The sequence below is a fragment of the Canis lupus genome, chromosome 21 (assembly GCF_003254725.2).
Source record: "Canis lupus dingo isolate Sandy chromosome 21, ASM325472v2, whole genome shotgun sequence".
NCBI lineage: Eukaryota > Metazoa > Chordata > Mammalia > Carnivora > Canidae > Canis > Canis lupus.
The window spans coordinates 34,263,214-34,283,606 of NC_064263.1; the positions used below are offsets into that span (position 1 = coordinate 34,263,214).

Genomic DNA, 20,393 nt, shown 5'->3' on the forward strand with positions numbered 1-20,393 from the left:
ATAAAAGACTTGCAAATTGTATAGATGCCTAGAAAAATTAGGCATGGCAGACACTGTTTGTTGCCAATACAGTACTCAAACTTCTACCTATTTTCTCACAGCAATGTGATTTTGTTCAGGAATTTACTCTTCTTCACCAAGCCATTTTACTTCATGAGAAGCTGACCCTCTGTCCCCATCCCCAGGGCATAGTTTAGGCCCAGGATGACAATCCTATTCCCAAAGCCCATGTTTGGTTTAGAAAGGAACTATGTTCCAAGTTTACTAACAAGATAAGAAGAGTGAAAAAAAAAAGTTTCTGGGTTCATAAAAAAGAAACATGGGAAGAAAAAGTCCTGTTCTTCTAAATACTTCATGTCTGGATAGAATACTTGAAAATAGTAGCCATTTGCTACAAGCCATCTGATGAAGTCAACATACAAAGTAGGCAGAAGCAAGGAAAGGAAATTATAGAGGCTGAGCTGGGGCCCAGCTGTACTACACTTGCAAAATCCCTACATCTGAACTTACTATTTAAGCCCCTTTGAGTTGGGGCTTTCTTGTATCTGTAGCCCAAAGAATCCTAACCAACAAAAAAGGTATCTGTTTCCTTTGGGCTCTTCTGAGATTGAGGTACACTTAGAGTCAGCCACAGAATCTTCCTGGTCCAGATTGCAAACTGGCTCTGAAATCTTTGTGGGTCTCAGAGTCCCACTTATTTCCCTTAGAACTTAATTTTCTTTCCATTACATTTTGGGTGTGAGGATAGAAGGAAAGGTGAGTTAGCAAAACTTCCTCAGAGATCACCAAATTTAAGAGGAAAATCAACAAACTTACTTTTCCAAAAGTGCAGGCAGTGCTGAGGTGACAGGTAGGTTGCCTTTTCCATTGGGTGATTCTGACTGAATGAAAAACAGGGAATAGACAATTGAAGATTAGCTAGGAAGGAAGCTGCTACATCTCTGATGATGCGGGGAAGGGGCTACTATTGTTTCAGTTCTTCCTCCCCCACCTCTCACCATGCTTTCTAGTCTGCATCTGAACCCAGGCATTGAGCCTTCCCTGTTCTCCATTCCTTAGTGCCCTCTGAGGCCCATGCACCTTGCACCTTTTTCTTCTCTGAAGTTTCCCTGGGTGAAGAATTTACATTTTTTTAAATTTTCATTTTTAAGAATTTACATTTTGAGGCCCCATTCTGGAGCAGAGCCATCAGTTTTTCTCAGTCCCCTATTAACTAACTTGGACAAAATACCAGCAGGCCTCCTAGCAAACATAGGCCCATCACTGGCCTGGAGATGTAGCTTCAAGCATAATCTTCAGGAGATGCTTGTCATTTCTAAAACTGCAAGCCATGAGAAATGTCTTCATAATAAATTCCCCTGGACTACCTCATTGTTTTGTTGCAACATTGTTTCTTTGGCTTAAGAAATGGTTCTCAATTCTGCTGCACCTTAGAATAACGGGGGGGGGGGGGGGGGGGGGAGGGGGGTAAGAAGGGCACTTGATGGGATGAGCGCTGGGTGTTATACTATATCTGGCAAATTGAATTTGAATAAATATTTTTTTAAAAAAGAATCATCAGGGGAGATTTAAAGTACTAATCCAATTCAGAATCTTGAGGTAAGGACTGGACAATGTTTTAGAAGTACTTTGTATGATTTTAATGGATATCCCTGGTTGCCAACGTTTAGTCTAAAGGAATATACTGTTGTCCCTTGAACAACATGGGTTTGAACTATGCAGGCCTACTTATATATGGATTTTAAATACAGAACAATACTATAAATGTATTTTCTCTTCCTTATGACTTTCTTAAGAATATTTTCTTTTCTTTTTAAAAATATTTTACTTATTCATGAGGGACACACAGAGAGAGGCAGAGACATAGGCAGAGGGAGAAGCAGGCTCCCTGTAGGGAGCCGGATGCCGGACTTGATTCTAGGACCCTGGGATCACGACTTGAGCCAAAGAGATGCTCAACCACTGAGCCACCTGGGTGCCCCAAGAATATTATCTTTTATCTAACTTACTTTATTATAAGAATACAGCATATAATACATATAACATGCAAATATGTTAATTGACTATTTATATTATTGGTAAGGCTTCTGATGCCAGGTTTTGGGGGGGTTATATGCAGATTTTCAACTGTGTAGGGGTGGATGCCCCCAACTCCTGCATTGTTCAAGGGCCAACTACAATTTGGAAATGTAAGTATTCTTACATTTAGTATAGTATTAGAAATAGGTCTATTAAATACACTGACTAGCCCTTCCTAGGGTCCTTTAAAAAATTGTTTTTTATGTTGCTTTGTTTTAGTGAATGATTTGGGAATTTAGGTTAATTTCATAGATGATTGAAAAAGAGGTGCAAGAAGCTATTGCTACCTGTTGGCACAATAGGGCTTGAATCTACTTTACCTATTGCTCACAAAATCAGGTTGTTTCCTTATAGGGTAGTGCTGCTGGCCTTGGACACACAATAGAGAAGCAACTTAAGACATAGAAGAGTTTTAGATCGTATTAACCAGATCCATAAAAGCCTGGGATGTAGAAAAAATATATTTTTAAAGATATTATTTATTTATTCATGAGAGACACAGAGAGAGAGGCAGAGACCGAGGCAGAGGGAGAAGCAGGCTCCCTGCAGGGAGCCCCATGCGGAACTCCATCCCAGGACCCCAGGATCACGACCTGAGCCAAAGACAGATGCTCAACCAATGAGCTACCCAAGCACCCCAGAAAATATTTTGTTATATAGGAACTGTGTATGTTTAAAATAATTGAAGTGATGGGGATCCCTGGGTGGCTCAGCGGTTTAGCGCCTGCCTTTGGCCCGGGGTGTGATCCTGGAGTCCCGGGATCGAGTCCCACATCGGGCTCCCTGCATGGAGCCTGCTTCTCCCTCTGCCTGTGTCTCTGCCTCTCTCTCTCTCTCTCTGTGTCTTTCATGAATAAATAAAATCTTAAAAAAAAAAGAAATAAAATAATTGAAGTGAATTTTTCCTGATTATTAACCAATAGATTCTTATCATAGAAATATAAAAAGGCATCAAGAAGAAAATAAGAATTACCTGTGGTTTTACCATTGCCCAGATATAACCATTATTAATAGTTTTACATGTATTCGTCCAGAATTTGCTATGTCTACACATAGGAAAATACTCTTTTAAAAAGCTCTATAAAACAGAATTCTACCATATGTACTGTTTTTAATTCCTTTTTATTAGTAATAAATTATGGACATTTTTCATGTTATTTTTAGTGACTGCATAGAAAGCCCTTTTTAGGGCTGTCTATATTTAACTAATCTCTTATTAATGGGCATTCTAGTAGCTTCATTTCTCAGTGCTAAAATTAATTGATGCAGGATAACACTGGGTTTATGGAATCAGATAAACACCAGATAAACACTGGAATCAGAAAGCCTAGGGTTAAAAGCTCAGCCCTACTACTCATTACACAATGCAACCATCAGGTATTTAAATCCTTTGCAGAGTGGAAAAAAAACCACTATAGCTACCTTGAAGGATTGTGGTTTAAGCACAGAAAGAGATATCATTTGCAAAGAACACTCTTTGAGCTGCCAGAACCTTGCTCTAAGATACTGAGTCTTCTCAGGGCAGTGGAAGACATGGGACCTGGTCTATATTGAACTTTTGAGTCCATACTCCAAAATCTGTGCTGGGAACTTCCTCTCCTTGTTGACCCTGCCCCTACCTAGGTTACCCCCATAGCAGTGAGCCTGAGGGAGAGGTTGAAGAGGACTGAGAGGTAGGCATCATCATACTCACCAGGGCTGGTAAGGAGGGGATGGGTGATGAGCTGGGAGGTTGGCTGGTCATGTTCAGGGCATTAAACTTGGGAACCACTGCAACGCTGACCCTCCGGCGGGGCATGTTCTGTGGGAAGATAAGTGACCAGACCTACTGACATGGAGGGAACAGCACTCACAGTTCAAAAAGGCCTGGAAAATGCCTGCTAGTTCCTAATGCTGTAATTACAGTCACTGGATATTTTGGCTTTGGGGTAGTAATGGTGTTGGGGGTTGGTGTGGGAAGAGTGGCCAAAGTTGACTCAAGTTTTCTGTTGGTGGTGAGTGATTTCTCAACATACTACTATTCTAGCTTATATACTGAAGAAATGGAACAGAAATGACCCCCAGTCTCTGGGTAATACCCTGGAAAGTATAGGAAAAGGATAGGAATACCAAGGTTTATGTCTCATTCCATGTTCAATTGGGGAATGATACAATCAGGGAAACCATGAGCAAGGGAAGGTTGAAGGATTAACTAGCAAGTGTGGTAAGCTGAATTAGAGGCTGTCCAGAGGTTCTTTGGCACTGCAGGATCGAAGCATAAATGACTTTCTGGGTAACTGTGGAAACTTCTTTTGTAATCCCCCAGGAGCCTAGGCGCTCCTTGAACATGCATACCTTTCCCAGTGTGAGGGACATGGACCGGGCTGTTCGAGGGACACCGTCTTCTGCAGCAAGAAGGAACAGAGAAGAGAACTCAGGTAAGTTTTCAGAGTAGGCTCCAGCAGAAAACAGATAGCCCAAAACTAAGCTACTGTATTGATTAGTCAGAACTGACCCTCAAGGGATAGCCCAAGAGCCTAGATGTTGGGAACACTGAGTTTGACATTATTCCCTGAGACAATTATCTGCAGAGTAAAGCTTTTCTGGACACAACTTTTATCCTAACTCCTCTGGGCACTCTAAAAAACCCATCTTGGACCTCTGATATCCACTTGACACCACTGCAAGTCTCTGGTAATGCCCTGGATAGTGTGAAAAACTACCTGTAGCAACACCAAGGCTTATTGGGTCATTTCTCACTCATTTAAGATATACGATCAGGTAAATTATGAGCAAGGTGTGAGTAAGGTATGGTGTGAGTAAAAAATGGAAACTTGTTGACAGAGTGGTTTCAATAAGTCATCTATAAAACAAAGGAAACCAGCATCTCAGGATTTTTGTCTCCTTAGTGCATATATTAAGTGATATAATTTATATGAAATGTTTTGCACTACATTTTGCTAATACTGTCACCAGAAAACACCAATATGTGCAGAGAAAGGTTTTTGAAAGCTCAATTTCACTTTCAGTTTGACCAATATCATCTAGCTTTTATATCTGTTTATCCCTTATAGCCATGTATTTTAAATGTCTCTTAAAAAGTACATAGCTGGGGATCCCTGGGTAGCTCAGTGGTTTAGCGCCTGCCTTTGGCCCAGGACATGATCCTGGAGTCCTGGGATTGAGTCCCACGTTGGGCTCCCTGCATGGGGCCTGCTTCTCCCTCTGCCTGTGTCTCTGCCCCCCACCTCTCTCTCTCTCTGTCTCTCATGAATAAATAAGTATAATCTTTTTAAAAAAAGTAAATAGCTAATTTCCTCCCTGTTTTCTATTTACCTCACTTCATTGATTTTTTCCACCCTTCCTAGCCCACACATTGGTTTATTTTTTTAATTAATTTTTTGTATATTTTTTATTGGAGTTCAGTTTGCCAACATATAGTATAACACCCAGTGCTCATCCTGTCAAGTGCTCCTCTCAGTGCCCATCACCCAGTCACCCCATTCCCCGCACATTGGTTTAGAAGTTATACATTTTAGTTCTAATCTATAGTGTGCCCACTTAAATTTGTAACATATTACATGACTTTAAATTCTAAATTAATCAAGATTTCTCTTCTTTTCCTAATTAAATCTTAAAATAACTCCCTCGAATCTCAAATTATATTGCTTTTCAGTATTTTTGTTTCACTTTGTTTTGTAATCCCATATTATTATGATTGTTGTTTTATACAGTTAATGCTTGTTTAGATCTACCCACATTTACAAATGTCTGATCACCATTCCTTCTTGCATTCTATTCCTTTCTTTTGATATCAATTTTATTTTTCCCTATGTAATCCTTTAGTTTTTTTTTGGCAAAGATCTGAGTGGTAAACTTTCTCAGTTGTTGTCTCAAATATCTTTACCTAGCTAGCCTTCAAGCTTGCATCACAGTTTAGCTGGTTGTATTTTCTCTAGGTTGACCAGTTATTTTTTCTTTAACTTTATTGTCTTTTGGTATCACTATTGCTACTGAGAATTGTCAGTCTTTTGTAAATCCTGTGTCTTATCTCTCCAGTTACTTTTAAATTTTCACTTCATCTTTGATGTGTTTTTATATTTTCTGCTTGCAATTCACTGTGCTTTCTGAATCCAATGATTTATGTCTTTCTTTAGTTCTGGGAAATTCTCAGGATCTGGTAAATCTCTTTGAACATTTTCTCTTTCCCATTCTTCTCTTGTGGATCCACTAAAAAATGTATTTGGAACTTTTCCATTTTATGCTCTGTATCCCATATCTTATAGCATTTCTTTCATATTTTTTAATCAATTTATCACTCTGAACTGCATTTTGAGCAACTTTCTCAAATCTATCTTCAGCAATAAGCTAGATTATGCTACTATAATGAACAAACCCAAAGTCTTAGTGGCTTATACCAATAAAGATTTATTTCCTCCTTATGTTACATGTCCATTTGCTTCTGAGTTGGCATCAAGCTCCTGCTCTCCATTTCCTCACTCTGGGCTCAGATTAACAGAGCTTCTACTATTCTGGAGTAGAGATGATTGTCATGTGAGGAGAAAGAAACATAGGGTAAATTGCACACTAGTTTCTTAAAGGCCTCAGCTCAAAGGTGATACATGTCCTTCTACTCACATTTTATTTGCCAAATCACATGGCATCACCTAACTTAAAGGGGATGGAGAAGTGTGCCTAAAAGGAGATCTTGAATCTCCACTATGGTAACTACCACCACTATAGTACCTACCACACCTAAACTACTGAGTTTTTAATTTCCATGATTCTCTTCCACATATCTAGTTCTATTTTATTCTTTTTTGATAATTGCATTTTATTCTGTTTTAAAAAAGATTTTATTTATTTATTTTGATAGAGCCCAAGCAGGGGGAGTGGCAGGCAGAGAGAGAGGGAGAAGCAGGCTCCCCATGGAGCACGGAGCTTGATGATGGACTTGATCCCAGGATTCTGGGATCATGACCTGAGCTGAAGGCAGATGCTTAGCCAACTGAGCCACTTAGGCACCCTATTCTCATGTTTTTGATTCATTGTTTCATGCTTCTATTGATTTTTTTTTGCTTCTATTGATTTTTAAACATATCTTTTAAAAAATTATCAGATTGTTCTATTTTCTGAAATCCTTAGGATATAATCCTGTTGTTTAGTGTGTCTGATGATTCTTATTCAGGGTGGACTCTTTTCTTATGTATTTTATAATTCCATATTGTAAAATCACCTTTAGTGAGGCATCAGAAGAATTTTGTGTATCCTGGGTGAAGGATGTGCCTCTCCAGAGTGGCTTTATGTTTGTTTCTGAATGTTCCTATGATGTTCTTTTCAGATTCTCTGCATATTGTACCATGATTTCTATCATGGCATATACTTTTCCTACAAGAAAGGAGGAAGTTTTTCTCCTGCTATAGGATGAAACAGACTTCTTGATTTGTGTCTCTGTTTGGCAAGTGTTTTCTTCTTGTTCAAGTTCTATCTAAAGAAGCAGTCCTTGGAAAATCTTAACTTTCTATGGGAGTCTCAGAGTCAACTCTGTGTCATGGTGTTTGAGATCTCAGCTCAGATTGCATGCAAGTGCAAAAGCCCAGCACCCAGATGATTGAAGCTGACTCTTATCCCCAAGAAAGCTGCAGGTTTCAGTTCTCCTTTCTTTTCTTGTATCTGAGTATTTCAATTTCTTTTCCTGTAGATTCAGCTATTCTTTTAGGACTAATGTTTGCTTTATTTTATCTAGCAGAAATGTCTAGTACTTGTGGTCAAGGAGTTTCAAGTTTTCCAGTCAGCCAAAATTACAGAACCAGAAGATATTTTTTTATATATTGAAGCATTCATACAAATTAATAAAATGCCAAACTTATAAGCAGGCAAAAGATACAATGGAGAATTTATAAAACTAGAAATATAAATATTCAGAAAATAATTGAAAAGGTAAAAAAATACAAATTAAAACTGTGAGATGAAATATAATCTTGGCCCATCAAAGTTAAAAATATTTTTAAAGGAAAGGACAAGAATGTCAATGGCACAATGAACTGAGCATTATTGTTACCCATTAAATATCAATGGGTTATTTGAAAATAGTTTGCTTTAAGAGCGTTATAAAAATTTCTTTCCCCAGGGCTAGTATTTACACTTTTAGAAATCCATCTTAAGGAAATAATCCAAAATGCAGACAATCCGTATGTTTTATATTCAGAAAAAGTAATTGATTTTTAAAAATGTGTAACACCTTTCTTTAAATCAGAGATTTGTTTTAAGATTTTATTTATTTATTTATTCATGAGAGACACACACATACACACACACAGAGAGAGAGAGAGAGAGAGAAGAGAGAGAAGCAGAGACACAGGCAGAGAGAGAAGCAGGCTCCATGCAGGGAGCCTGATGTGGGACTCCATCTCAGGTCTCCAGGATCATGCCCTGGGCTGAAGTCGACGCTAAACTGCTGAGCCACCCAGGCTGCTCTGAATCAGAGATATTTTTATTTCACTGTAGTCTTCAGAGTCTCAGACACAGACAAAGATTGCCAGAAGTCATATAAAGCCTTAAAAATAAACATTATTAGGCAATGGTCTTAGAGTATCCAGTAGACACACCTGTTAGGTGGTTGCTGGCCCCTCTGCATCAGCCCAGGCTGAGAGATAGTGGAGTGGGAACAAATGTCTGAAAAACACTTATTCAGCATTTAAGACTCGGTTACCATCTCTCTTCTTATTGTAAGTACTTTCTCAGGTCCTCAGACTGAATGTGGAACTCTACAGTATGTTCTCTATAGGAATCTGCTTACTTTTGTCACTGGGCTGGTTATACTGCTCTGCCCTCTGCACAAGCTGGGGGTTCCTTTGGATCTCACTAACCATGTGTCTTTTACTTCTATATTTAGTATTATGTGAGGCACAGCAAAGATGCTCAATAAATGTCCTTAGAATGAATGAATTAAACTCATGGGTAACTGTTCATTCCATAAATCTTGGATAAGGCAGTTTATAGGAAATTTTGCTCCTTCCAGGACAGTAATGCAAGAGCCCACATATTAGGATTTCTTTGGTGGTAATTTCCCCAACTCTCAACACTGACAGAAACCAGTCAAACCAGTTTGCTATAGGCCTAGATACATGTGGGTCAGGAGTCTTGCTGCCAAGATCAAAAACAGACAGTCTGGAGCATGTGTATACTGCCTTTGGACTCTGGAAAGTGTCACTGATATTCCCCAGGAAACTTGTGAAACCTCCTGTTTATAAAGGTTTCTCCATCTGTTATACTTTCCCTCCTCCTGCTTTTGGTAACACGGATGTTTGCATTCCACAAGGATTCCTGTCACTAAAAGTTCTGTTTTCTCCTGCTAGCACCATCCTCATCAGCCAGAGCCTAGGCCCCGGCAGCTCTCAAGGAGAGATCCTGGTCCAAGGCACCATCCTCCTCCTCCTGGACTGCTGCAAGTACCTCCTGACTTGTCTCTCCAGATCTCAGTGTCTACACTTTCCTAATGTATTGTCTACTCTGAAGTCAGAGAAATCTTCTGAAAATAGAATCTGACTGTATTAGATGGTGTAAACTCATCAGTGCTTCTTCATGGCCTTGAGGACAAAGGTCCAAATTATTAGCATAGCCTGGCATGTGGCCCTGGCCTACCAAGGCTTACCTTCAACCTGTCATCATCACACTCTCTACACTGCAACCACATCAAATTCTTTGTTTCATACTCTTCCCATTCCAACCGTACCTTCTGTATACAGTTTCCTCTACCTGGGATGGGTTTCCCCTTCTTGCCTAAAGAATGCCTATTTTTACTTTGAAAGATGCTGTCCCTTTGTAAAACTGTCTTTGACTCCCTCAAGCAGAATCATCTCTGTGCTCCTATAGCAATTGTATAGAACACTTTTTTAAAGAGTATTTCTTTAAAACATTTTTCTTGACCCTGAGTCTGCTATTTATCTCAGCAGTATCTCCTTTCACCAGGATCTCATGCTACACCCCACTGCCCAGACTCATCTCTCACCTGGACTATTGTAATAGCAGCTTTGTGGGTTTTCTTGTCTCTGGCTCTATCGCACTAATGTAACTGTCACACATAGTCAGAGTGAATATTCTAAACTCCATATATGAACATGTCATTTCCCTGACTGAAATATTTGGTTGGATCCCTAATGTTTTCCAAGATAAAGCCCAAATTCCTTAGTATGTGTTGGCCCCAAAGCACAAAATCTGTAAGGTCTGGAGTCTGTCATTCTCATGAAGTAGAGTGAGCTCTTGCAGCCTGTGGGCTTCATATCAGTGGTCGAATGCTGTGGTTAACTGTGTCAGGAGTTGCTTTGGGAGTGTTCATGTTTTCTTGTTCTAGGCCCCTACGCATACTGGAAGAGCTGCTATGAGGCCGTTACAGGCAGCACTGGGCAGGAGAAGTGAGCCTTGCTCAACTAGAAGCATGTCCTCAGTCTGCACTGATAAATGTGATCCTGGCCTAGAACCATCATTGCAGGGCCATAATGGGGGCAGGAGCCAAGTCCCTTACCAGAGGGGCCACAGCTGCGGCTTGAATTCTGATTTGCAAGTTTTTTAAATTCCATGAGCTCTGCATGATCTTTCTCATACGTCCTCTTCAGATTCTCCACATACTGCATCATTACTTCTGTTGCCTTTGACATACGCTTTTCCTGCAGAAAAGGAGAGCATAAGCACACAGGGCAGTTGGAGGAAAAGCTTGTTGCTACTTGTTTGCTTTAAGCTAGCCTCTGGGCTGGGAAAATCAAAAGGATTCAGAGACCAATCTTAGATGCACCTCTACCCTCTAAGAGTTTGCTGTCTGTGATGTGAGCCAAGAGGAGAGTTGAGGCATTTGCATTCAGCAGGACAAGAACAAACACAGCCACAATGCCTCAGGAGATGAGAGGGAGAAAAGTAATATCTGCTGAGAGAATGGAACAGGGAAGCTTCCTTGGAGGTAGAATGAAGTGGATGTAGGGTATGGGCAGCATCTGGGCATGTTGATATAGGCAGGAGGGACAAAAAGATTCAGGCCAGAGGACTCTCCTAAGAGCAAAGGTCCATTACAGGTCTTGTACCTAGGACAGGACATCATGGGACTTGTACCTAGGTGGCAGTTTATTCTTCAGACAGCAGTCTTTGCAAAGTGAAAGGGGTGCTATTAAGAATTATGCTAGGGGTGCCTAGGGGCTCAGTCAGTTAAGCATGTGCCTTCAGCTCAAGTCATGGTCCCAGAGTCCTGAGATCAAGCCCCACTCAGGCTCCTTGCTCAGTGGGGAGCCTGCTTCTCCCTCTGCCTCTCCACCTTCCTTGTACTCTCTCTCTCAAATAAATAAATAAAATCTTAAAAAAATAATTATGCTGGGACAATAGGCATGTATCAGGACTGGATAACCAGAAAAGTACAGGTCATCCTACTTATGTAGGAATCGGCAAGCAATTGAGTTTGTTTGCAGAAAGAAAAGGTAGTTAGGGCTGGGTAGTGAAGGACCTTGAATGTAAGACTAAGGGATTTGGACTTTTTCTGAAGGAAAAGAGGAACCATCAAATATCTTAAGGTGACATAGGTCACCAGAGGAGACCAGACTGAAAGAAGTGAGACTGGTGGCAGTGGGTGTAACTAGGAAAGATAGGAGAAATACTAGGAACCAGTCTGGTGGGACCAGAGAGAAAGATGAGAACTGAGACATGGAAGTAAAGGCTGGGAAACCCATGTGGAGAAGGCTGAAGACTGCCGTTAGCAGCACATGGGCCCAGAAACCCATTTGGGAGGACCATATAGAACGAGGAAGAGTTTCCTCTACTTATCCTCCTTGGATCCCTCTGTGAGCCTAGCTTGGGCTCTGTCAGCCACATAGGGACATGCTCAGTGTGTATTCCCTGGAAAAATTCCCTGCAGCCAGGAGCTGGGACCAGCCACTTCCTGTAAGCCCCCCGTTTGTTGCTTCTCCTAGCCAGAGTGACTTCCTGGGTGTGCTGCTGAGTCAGGTGTCCTTTCTCCGGAAGAACACAGGGGTGGGACAGCCCAGTGGCTTGTCCTTCCTTCATATCTGCAAGAACTGCTCTAGGCTCTGCCTCACGAACACCCTGCTGATGCAACCAATGCAACATGACAGGCAAGCATGGTACTAGCAGCAGTGATAATAACATCTAGGTGCTTTGCAAATATTATGGTAACCTTATATGGCAGATACTATCATCATTCACATTGGTTGGAGAAGTTGGAACACAGAAAACTCAGTAACTAGCTTGAATAACTAGCAGTGAATGCTGGTGGAGCCAAGACGAAGCCTCAGGCAGTCTGATCTCTCATGACACCATCCTGGATCAGGACTGTGCTCTGTGTGCTTTAGGACTTCAAAGTGGCTGAGAGGGAGCCAAATCTGGCTCTGCACCCCAGCTCTGCCACTTACTAGTGCTATTACCTTCTGAAACTTCATGTCTTCATTGTGGGGAAAAGATACTACTTTACAGAGTTGCTGGCAGGATTAAATGAAACAAAGCAGTTTTTCCTAAAGCATCTTTGCCAAATACTAGTTCCATGAAAGCTAAATAGGTATTTTATGAGAAAATAGGTATCTTATGGTTCTTCAGTCAAATACGTTTAAGAAATACACAGGTAAAGTTTTCAAAAGGCTTCTTTACTATAGGATTTCTCAATGCCTTGAGAATGCCAATATGTACTAGGAATCTCCAAGAAAGGAAGATAGTACATAGCAGTTCCCAAACTTATATGCCCACAGAAAGCTTTTTCCAAGGAACCACCTTAAGGTTTTAGAGGTCCACCAGAAATACTCAGTAAAACACAATAATGTACATAGGAAGCCATCAGTAAGTGGGATCTATAGTTGTCATTGCTTACATTATTGTTCTAGTTACTGTGGGCAGAGTTGAGCTAGTCAGAGGGCTGGGAGCTGGGGAGGCTCACCTGGCGGACAGCCCCCACCATCTCAGCTCTGCTAGAGAGGCGTGCAGCCAAACGGTGCAGGACAGCAATATCCTCCAGCAGTTTCTGGTAGGTCTCCCGGTGCTCACAGTGGTGCCATAGTGAAGCTGAGGACTAGGAAGTAAGAAGGTACATCAGCTGGGGACCTCACATACCAAGACTTGACTTGAGCTGTCATAAGACAAGCCCTGGTCCCCATACTAGCTGAAAAGAGTGGCCACTGTAGGGTCTGAGCTATACCTTTTGGAGATAGAGAAGCTCAGTGTGGATACACTATACCTGCCTGACCTGAAAGAAAGGAGTCACGTCCAAGTCTTCAGTCCCTTTGCCATCCCAGGTCATCCAGTCTCCTCTTGAGGAGCTGCCAAGGGCTCAGACCTTACAGCCCTGAGGTAAACAGGCTTTCAGGTCTCTGCCTTAGTTCCTCCAAGCTCTCTGAGGAAGACTGTCTGACTCAGGGCCTTGGCCTGATTTCTCATGTCAGGAAACTCTACTTGGCGACTGAGAAAAGCAGGACACCTGTCATAGTCCTAGGAGACATTCCCCCCTCCAAGTATTCTCCCATCAGGCTCCACAATTACCGTAATGGAAGCTTTGAAGTTTTCCAGTTCCTTCTCTGTATTCTCCTCTGTTAGATTGCGTTCCCTTTCAGCCTGGTTAATTCTAGATTCCAGAGTATAGCTGTCATTTCTAAAGGCCAAGGACAGTTGTACAAACACGTTCTGTTGGGAACAAAAGTGTAGGAGAGGTGCTAGGAGGAGTTATTACAGGAAACAAGATCATAGATGTGTTTCTTGCATGAGTATTTTACAACATTACCTAGAACCAGTCACCAAAGCAGCTGTGTACAAGTGAAATCCTCCTTTCACAGTAAACTACACAAAAGACAGTGAAATAGTAACCTGAGGTCCATCCTAGGTCCTTTCCAGAACCAGAAGACCAAATGCATTTTACTAAAAAATAATAAAAGAGAATAACACTTTGCTTTTTCCTGAATTTTAAGAAAATAACATCCTGTATTTAGGTGTAGGTAAACTCAGGCCAACATAGCTGATTGTGTAAGCAGTTTGGATTCATGCTAGGATTTATTGCACGTGAAATTTGAAGGTTTTGCGTGTAACCACTGTATTTAAAGAAACTCCATTTAAAATGTAAGCCTTGTTGACTTAAAGCAAACTTCAACCAGCATCTTGCCTGAGTGTTATGGATCCTACATGGAAAGCAGCTTTAAGAAGCTGCCAGGAGATTAAATAAGGCCAAATATGCTTCTGTCTGGAGAAATTTTCTGGAACAAATATTCCGTGCCAAAAATGCAGGATGAATGAATGAAACTGCAAGGTGGATTGAGCAAACATGAAACTCTTGGCATAATAGGAAACTACCGGGGAGGAGAAATAGACAGATGGACTCTACACAGGAAGAGGCAGTAGCCTTCATTTATACATCCTTCATTTGCCCTGAGTCAAGTGATAGCAGATTTATACCCTTGGGGTGAGCTAACTCTCTGAACTTCTGAATTCATGTGATATAGCCCACAGTGGGTAGACATCTCCAGACAGAGAACTGAAGGCCTCAAACTGACCCAATAACAATGACAGCAATATTGGGAGCTAGTCCTCATTGAGCATCTACTCTGTACTAGCACTCTTGTGGGTTCTGTGCACCTTGGCTCATTTAACCCCACAACAAGCCTCTGCAATAGGAACTGTTATGGCCACTTTGTGGGTAAAGAGCCTGAGACCAGGGAGGTCATTAACTTGTTCAAGGTAACATGGAGTAGTAGAGCCAGGATTCAACCTTAGACTATTTTATTTCAAAGCCTGTGCTACTGTCATCATGCTGAGTGCTGATTGTGTCAGTATACATCTGTGGATAGGAGCTGGCCATTAAACAAACCACACACAGCCCATCTTCACCATTGTCAGTGGGTGGGGATTTTCTGTCCTACCCAAGCCTTAGTCCAGCCAAGTTTATCAATAATATTCATTGTTTATTTTTCTAGACCTGGGTTATCCCCTTCATAGCAGTATGACATAAAGAGTCCTAAATTCAGTCAGAATATTTGAGTCTAAATGTTGGTTCTGCTAAGCACTTGGTATAGGACCTTAGCTAAATTATTTCATCACTTGGCCTCCTCCTTTGTTCTAATTCCTGCTCTGCTGATTTCTCTGTGCTGATTGGAGAATCAGCTGAAAGGATGGATAGGAGTGTGTGATGAACTGTAAGTGCAGTATCTGTGTGCAAGGTAATTGTTGCTATCTCTGGCAAACACTTCACATAGTCTGTCTTCCTCTGCTTATCCAGTCCACTGGGTCTCAGGAAAGGCATGTTCATTTTCTTATCATCAGTGGCAAATCCTGCTAAAAAGACTATAAGACCTTTTATCCTCCCAACTTGTAGTGAAGAGATTCCTGAACTCATCCATGTTCTACTCCCTTCCTTCTATGAACTCCAACATAATTGTCTTGGAAACAAACTAGTGCTGGATCAGAGGTCCTCACCACCTCACCTGAGATGCACTCTCTTTATCCATCTATTCTACTCCTTCAGCAGAATGAAATGCAGACAAGTTCCTCTCAGCTCATTCACCAACCCCATTGGGATAGCATCTCTACAGAGACAAGGAAGCCCTGAGTGGGGAGTAATGGAGGAATCAGGGGAAGTTGGTGAGTTGACAGGATAGCCTCCCACCTTGGCTGGAGCTACCTTCCTTATGTCTGGAATCCTCAGAAGGCAAGTACCTTCTTCCTCTGGACCAAAGTTGATAACTTGAAATCTGACCATCTGTTAATAATTTTGAAATAAATTTGATTCAATTCTGTAGCCTCCTAGCTAACTTTGTGTATCTAAGTCATTATTTTAAAGAGCATAAACCACCCTTGAAAAAATGTGGAATTTCCAGCTACCTACTCATCTCTGACCATATTTGCCAAAATCTTCCATTACCTGGGGTGAGAGTCTCAGCAGTTCAGTAGGGCTGATTACAGTTTCCATATTACCTCACAGTCACCCATTCTCATTTTTATACAAAATTGTCAGGGTGCAGGGGATAGAGAAGGGGATGTTTTCAATAAACCCAGTCAAACCCAGGCACTAAATTTCATAAAGCACTGGAATCACTTACCTCAACTTCCTTTTCAGTGAGCGGAGGTGCACTGTGAACAAGAAAAGACATGCAAATGAACTATATCCAACCTATGAAATAAAGTAAAAGGTAATTTTGAACAACCAGCAGACCATGTATTTCCAGGAATGTAGTAAGAAGAATTGGTGAGATGGAAAAGACGCAGGTACCCTCTGTGTGAGCATTGTAATCCATGAGATATTTGCCCGGATACTGACTCCACACACTTCCTTGTGTGGTGGAAAATATTAGATCCTGGCATCAGTCCTCCAACAGCACCTGTACTATCTGTGATTTTGGACAAGTTATGTAAGTTATTATGAAGTTTGCTCATCTTTAAAATGGTAATATCTACCTTGTAGGAGTGTTATAAAGAATAAATGTATATACATACATATGTATGTATAAATGCATTTGTGTGTTTATGTTCATACATGACATCCACATATGTATATATGTATAAATGTGTATATGTGTACATATTTGTATATACATGACATCCACACTGAGTAGGCATTCAAGAGATGCTAGCTTTTATTATGACTAATTCACAGGCTTACTGTGAGGACTTAGAAAATGCAGTGCTACGTACTTATAAACCATACACACCTGAAGGCCTTTATAATTTTGGGGGGGCTACCTAGGTCTGCAAAGCCTGACCCTCCTCCTGTATCTAAGGGTTGTGACAAGAGTGCATGTGGGCCAGCGAATACAAGGCCAGAGTTCTTCTCCACAGTGAGACCCTCCTCTGATGGTTAGACCAGGCAAGAAAGTCCCACCCAGAACAGAGGTCATTCCGAGGGATTCCTCTTCATGTGTGGTTCCCACAGTTAACAGTCTTTTTTTCTGCACACTCACTCTGCTGCTGCTGCTCTTGCTGGTGACTAAAGCTAGTCCTGTTCTGAAACCCAGACAATGTAAATAATGCACGGGCCCTTTCCTGTACTGGGGTGGGAGGACTGGGAGGGGTCCTACCAGCGTCACAGGACTTGGCAACAGAGCATGCCATCGATAAGATTCTCAGGAAACACAGCTTCCTCCCTTTGACGGGTGTGGAGGGACCCCAAGAGCAAAGGTAGGGGTCAGTTATCTCTGCAAGGGACTGATTCTCACCCCTGACAAAGGACTGTGAGAGCCTTCCTGTGAGGATGAGGCAACAAGACCCCATGGCCATCAAGTCAGCAGAGTACAGAGCATGGAACAAACAACTGAAAAGATGTTTGATGCTTACAATGCTTGTCACAACCCCACCCCTCAAGCCCTTTCCTCTGTTGGGTCAGCCAACATAATCTTGACTGTCATATAGAACACATATTGCTTAAACAAATTTATCAAAACTCGTTGAGCTTGCCTTTGACTCTTGGCTTTATTTGGATAGTATGTGAAATATACATTCATTATAACAAAGCCTACTATTTTGATAATTCATTTTCTGCTTTTTTGCCATAGAACACAATTTTTTTAAATGTGCAAAGCCCTGAGGACTTGAGGTGTGATTTAAGTTTTAAAAAGCCACATAACATGGCCAGTTCCTGATGCAGAGAGCTCTATCTTATGAACTGGTAGAGAGAGCCAGGGGGCAGAGCCATGAGCCTCCAAAAAAGAAGGAAGCCCAGCTTGTGGTGTACAAATGAGACTTTGGAATGGCAATGCCTGCCTCAGAATTTAAACCCCCATAAATAGACCTTTAGACTAAAATCAAGGTCTTCTGTGAACCAGCCCCTACCAGACTTTCCTTTTCCCATTCTCTACTCCCATTGGCCATTCTGTTCCTCAGACACATTTTACTGTGGCCCCAGGGACTTTGCATTTACTATTCTTTCCTCCCCGCCCCACTCTTTTGTAATAGCTTTATTTGGAATATAATACACATACCATAAAATGTATCCCTTTACAATTTGTAATACAGTAATTTTTAATATATTCACAGAATTATACAACCATCAATCACTATAGTCAATTTTGGAACTTTTCATCATCCCCCCAAAAAACCCTGTACCCATTAGTAATCAACTCTCCAACTACCCCAGCCCCCATTCCCAGCACTAGGCAATCACTAATCTACTTTCTCACTCTATGGATGTCCCTATTCTGGAAATTTCATATAAATGGAATCATACAACATGTGGCTTTTTGTGACTGGCTTCTTTCACTTAGCATAATATTTTCAGGTTCATCCATGTAGTAGAATATATTAATACTTCATTTTTATGGCTGAATTATATTCCATTGTGTGGATATATCATATTTTATTTATCCATTCACTGGACATTTGGGTTATTTCCACTTTCTGGCTATTATGAAAAATGCTGTTATTGAACATTTATGTATAAGTTTTTGGGTAGACACATATTTTCATTTCTCTCTGTTATATACCCATGAGTGGAATTGCTGGACCGTATAGTAACTCCATATTTAACTTTTTAAGAAAGATTTTATTTATTCATTCATGAGAGATACACAGAGAGAGAGGCAGAGACACAGGCAGAGGGAGAAGCAGGCTCCATGCTGGGAACCTGATGTGGGACTTGACCCCGGGACTTCAGGATCATGCCCTGGACTGAAGGCAGGCACTAAACCACTAAACCACCCAGGGATCCCCTCCATATTAACTTTTTGAAGAACTGACAAACTGTTATTCCAAAGCTACACTACTTTACCAAAGACTCTGGTTTTTCACATCCTCACCAATATTTAGTTATTGTCTACCTTTTTTATTGTAGCCATTATAGTAGATGTGAAATGATAATCTCATAAACATTTTGATTTGCAATTTCCTAAATAATAATGACATTGAACATCCTTCCAGTGTTTATTGACCCCTCATATATATTCTTTGAATAAGTGTCTACTTTACCATTTAAAACAAATTAGTTATATTTTCATTGAGTTAGAGAGTTCTTTGTATATTCTGGAAACAAATCACTCATCAAATACATGATTTGCAAATATTTTGTCACATTCTGTGGGTTTGATGAGTGATGGTTGATTTTTTCTTGATTTTTTTTCTTAATGGTATTGCTTGCATCATAAAAATTTTTAGTTTTATTTTATTTTTTAAAAAATTTTATTTATTTATGAGAGAGAGACTGAGACATAGGCAGAGGGAGAAGCAGGCTCCATGCAGGGAGCCCAATGTGGGACTCGATCCGGGGACTCCAGGATCATACCCTGAGCCTAAGGCAGATGTTCAACCACTGAGCAGGTGTCCCTGCAAAAAGTTTTTAACTTTGATGAAATACTATTCATCTGTTTTTTTCTCTTGTGTATTGTGTGAGGTTAAAGTTATTCCAACTTTACTCTTTTGCATTGAATCATCCTAGCACCATTTGTTGAAATTACTGTGCTTTTTGCCTGGAAATGTCTTCACCAAAATCTTTGCATGAATGGCTTCATTTTGTGATTTGCATGTCTCATATTAATTACTACTTTATCACAGAGGCCTTCCTTGACCATCTACCAATGTTCCATTCCTGTGTCATTCTCTGTATGTGCCTATCCTTTGGTCTTAGCAGTTTTGCTGTCTGAAATTGTTCATTTAGTTACTTGAATAATATTTGTCTCTCCACCTAGAATGTAGGTGCCATAAGAAAAAAGACTGTGTCTGCTTGTTCTCCATTCTAATGTCTGGTACATAAGAGGCACTCAATGACTACTTATTGATTAATGCCTGTTTATTGCTCCGATTGGTGTTTGACTCAGTGGCATGTCCTCTATACTCTTGTTAATCAACCACTGACTATGTCCCTAATTTGGGTTCCAGACCTGGGTTTTCTACTGAATTCATTCCACTTGTTGACTCCATGAGCTCCTTCGTGGTATGGTCCAGTCCCAATTCACAGAGCCCATATAGATCATGAAACCAACCCCATATTAAAACTCAAATGTAATTTCTCCACACTTTTTCTAGGGGAAGGAATCTTGAAGCTCTGGCTTCCTTCTGCTGGGCAACTGTTTGCCTATCTATCCCAAGCCCCAAACCAAGGGTAGGAAGTTCTGGGTCCAGCCAAGGGCCTAAGCTGCAAACAGCCTTTACCCAAGGCCAGGAGCAGAGAGCCTGGTTTGGTGGTTGAAGCAGGGAGTTTGGGCAATATGGCAATTGACACAATGCATGAAAGCTACTGACCTCATTCTGAGAGCCAGGACCACATATTCAGAAGCTGATCTTCTTCCTTGACCATGAAGGCCCATGCAGACTCAGTCCGGCCTCATGGTTGGTAGCTAGTGGCTATTAACTTACTCAAAGAAGATAGAACAGCTCAGTTTCCC

The 20,393-nt window shown here is 41.0% G+C and overlaps 1 protein-coding gene across 7 annotated transcripts in view; it reads right to left on the bottom strand.

Annotated features, from left to right (window-relative positions):
• IRAG1 (inositol 1,4,5-triphosphate receptor associated 1) overlaps positions 1-20,393 on the bottom strand; it is a 125,130-nt gene that overhangs the window by 17,913 nt on the left and 86,824 nt on the right. For all 7 annotated transcript variants that reach the window (XM_025459464.3, XM_035704063.2, XM_035704062.2 and 4 more), the window contains 7 exons: positions 16,125-16,155; positions 13,582-13,722; positions 12,983-13,114; positions 10,583-10,724; positions 4,414-4,463; positions 3,773-3,880; positions 817-881 (listed from right to left, as the gene is read on the bottom strand). In XM_025459464.3, the coding sequence (XP_025315249.1) occupies positions 817-881; positions 3,773-3,880; positions 4,414-4,463; positions 10,583-10,724; positions 12,983-13,114; positions 13,582-13,722; positions 16,125-16,155 (669 nt within the window). The remainder of the gene's footprint in view (positions 1-816; positions 882-3,772; positions 3,881-4,413; positions 4,464-10,582; positions 10,725-12,982; positions 13,115-13,581; positions 13,723-16,124; positions 16,156-20,393) is intronic.